The following is a 2,160-nucleotide window of genomic DNA, read 5'->3' on the forward strand; positions in this document are numbered from 1 at the left end:
ATTTTACTCTGGTCCTGTCCCTTACACCACGTAAACCTTCTCTGTTGCGATTATAGTTTCCACCTTTACCACTTCTTTTTATCCATTCCTCTCTTGTTAGTAGTAATTTTGATTCACCACTTTCTTTCCTTTCCCATTCTTCTTTTGTAAGCAGTAGTTGGCTTTCTCGATTTTCGTTTTGTCCCTTCAAAAGTTCTTTATGTGCCTTCAGCGATTCTACTACCTCTTCAATCGTCATAGTGTCCAAATCTCCAAATTGTTCGATTGTTGAGGTGATTTGCAAGAACTTTGTTGGAACCGATCTGGCAACTTTTTGACCACATATGCCTCCTCAATTGTTTCTCCTAGGGCTCGAATATTAGTGATGAGACCATTTAATTTCAGGCTATAGTCATCTAATTTCTCAGTATTACTCATGCTTAGAGATTCAAATTCAGCTTTCAGCGTCTGAACACGTGCTTTTTTTACTCGATCTGCGCCTTGACACAGGACATTTATCGCATCCCAGGCTTCTTTCGCTGTCTTCTTTTCTGTGAGAGACAACAGTGTATCCTCTGGTATGCCTTGATAAATTGCTGCCAAAGCAAGCTTATCTGTCGTCTCCTCGACTTCTTTTTTCGGGTCTTTGGGTTCCACAGCTACCCACACACCGTGAGCTTGCATGTACAGTTTCATCTTCAAAGATAATTTCGTATAATTACCTCTGGCCAACATTGGATAGCTCAGACTAATTGTACTCTCCTTCACCTTGCTTGTCTCCATCTTCTTCGTTGTTCTAGGCATACACTTAGGCATAATCTGTGTTCCTTGCTCTGATACCAAGTGATGTAAATACTTATATATATATAAGTTGTTTTATCTTAGACAGAGAGAGCTGGAGAATGATACTGATAACTATATTTTTATTCATCTAAATGATTCAAGATAAATAAGATTACAAAGCAACGTTAATGCTAAAAAACAGGAACTATAAACCACGATTCCTACTACTACTTTGCATCTATCATTTATTCAAGTTGAACTCCTAAAAACTCTCATGCAGTTGGTGACCAGGTCATTCGGCTACAAACACGACTAAAAATAAAGTACGACACATAAATAAGTAATACAAGTTAAGATTAAATATGCAACAACAATTTCTTGCTTTTGAAACCACCAGAAGTTGATCACCCACCAGGATTCACTGACCGTCATCGACCCAATACCTTTCATTTCGTGCCCAAATCCCCAAGAGCTCTCAACTTTGAGTCAGAAACCAAAGATGAAATCATGCCTACCCCGGAAGAACAAAGGACCATGTTTGCAAAAGTAGAGAGAGGAAAAGAACTCCATGAGAAGGCTCCATGAGTAAAGCAGGCGACAAGTCAATAAGCCGAGAAAAAATCCCAACTTGAGATTGCAGGCACTTTGCCTGCAAAGAGAGGAAATAGAACTCCATGAGCAGGCTCCATGAGGTTATGGAGACCGAGGAAACCCAGAAAACATACTCAGATGTACGAAGGGAGAAGAGAGGGCTGCCCGACTCAAAATGGGAAGCGGGCGATGGAGGCGAGCTGATCAAGACGAATTTTTAGATTCAGAATCATATTCGGGGAGATCCCGGTCTAACATTGTACTATCATCAGATTCCGAAGAGGATGAGGAGCCTCATATTCAGGCCGTATACGTCAGATGGAGAAATCCATGTTCGAAAAAGGAAGATTAGCCATGAGGCAGTGGTAGTTGAAGAAATTGACCTTCGCCTGGGAGGCAGTTCTTGAATATGACAACCCTAATCAAATTACAAGTTTTTTTTAAAAATCGGGTCAAGTCTCGATTGCGAATCCAAAATAAGCCAAAGCCTACTGTCCTGAGTGGAGCAAACTAGGATAAAAAACATGCCCACCACAGGACCCCAAAAGATCATAATTTGTTGGTGCACGCAGTAGTAATATTTTTCCTTATAAACATAATAAAAGTCCCAAATCTCCTCGATATGGGATTGGGATGTTACAAACGCTCCCACTTAAACGCCTGACGGGCATACTCGTCAGGATAAACAGACAGCCTATAGGTCCAAATTGTTCCTCTATATCAATTGCGCGATAATACCAGTTGGTTACGTGTCCCCACCTCTGGCCCTTTTTGTAACACCCCAAATCCGGGGTCAAGATTTGGTGT

General features: G+C 41.0%; 1 protein-coding gene across 1 annotated transcript; it reads right to left on the reverse strand.

Annotated features, from left to right (window-relative positions):
* Positions 1-234: 234 nt before the first annotated feature.
* On the reverse strand, positions 235-762 carry LOC141688929 (uncharacterized). The gene has a single exon (XM_074493079.1). The coding sequence runs from the start codon at positions 760-762 to the stop codon at positions 235-237; it is 528 nt and encodes a 175-aa protein (XP_074349180.1).
* Between the last annotated feature and the right edge of the window lie 1,398 nt (positions 763-2,160).

The sequence above is a fragment of the Apium graveolens genome, chromosome 2, assembly GCF_009905375.1.
Source record: "Apium graveolens cultivar Ventura chromosome 2, ASM990537v1, whole genome shotgun sequence".
In the NCBI taxonomy this organism is placed as follows: Eukaryota; Viridiplantae; Streptophyta; class Magnoliopsida; order Apiales; family Apiaceae; genus Apium; species Apium graveolens.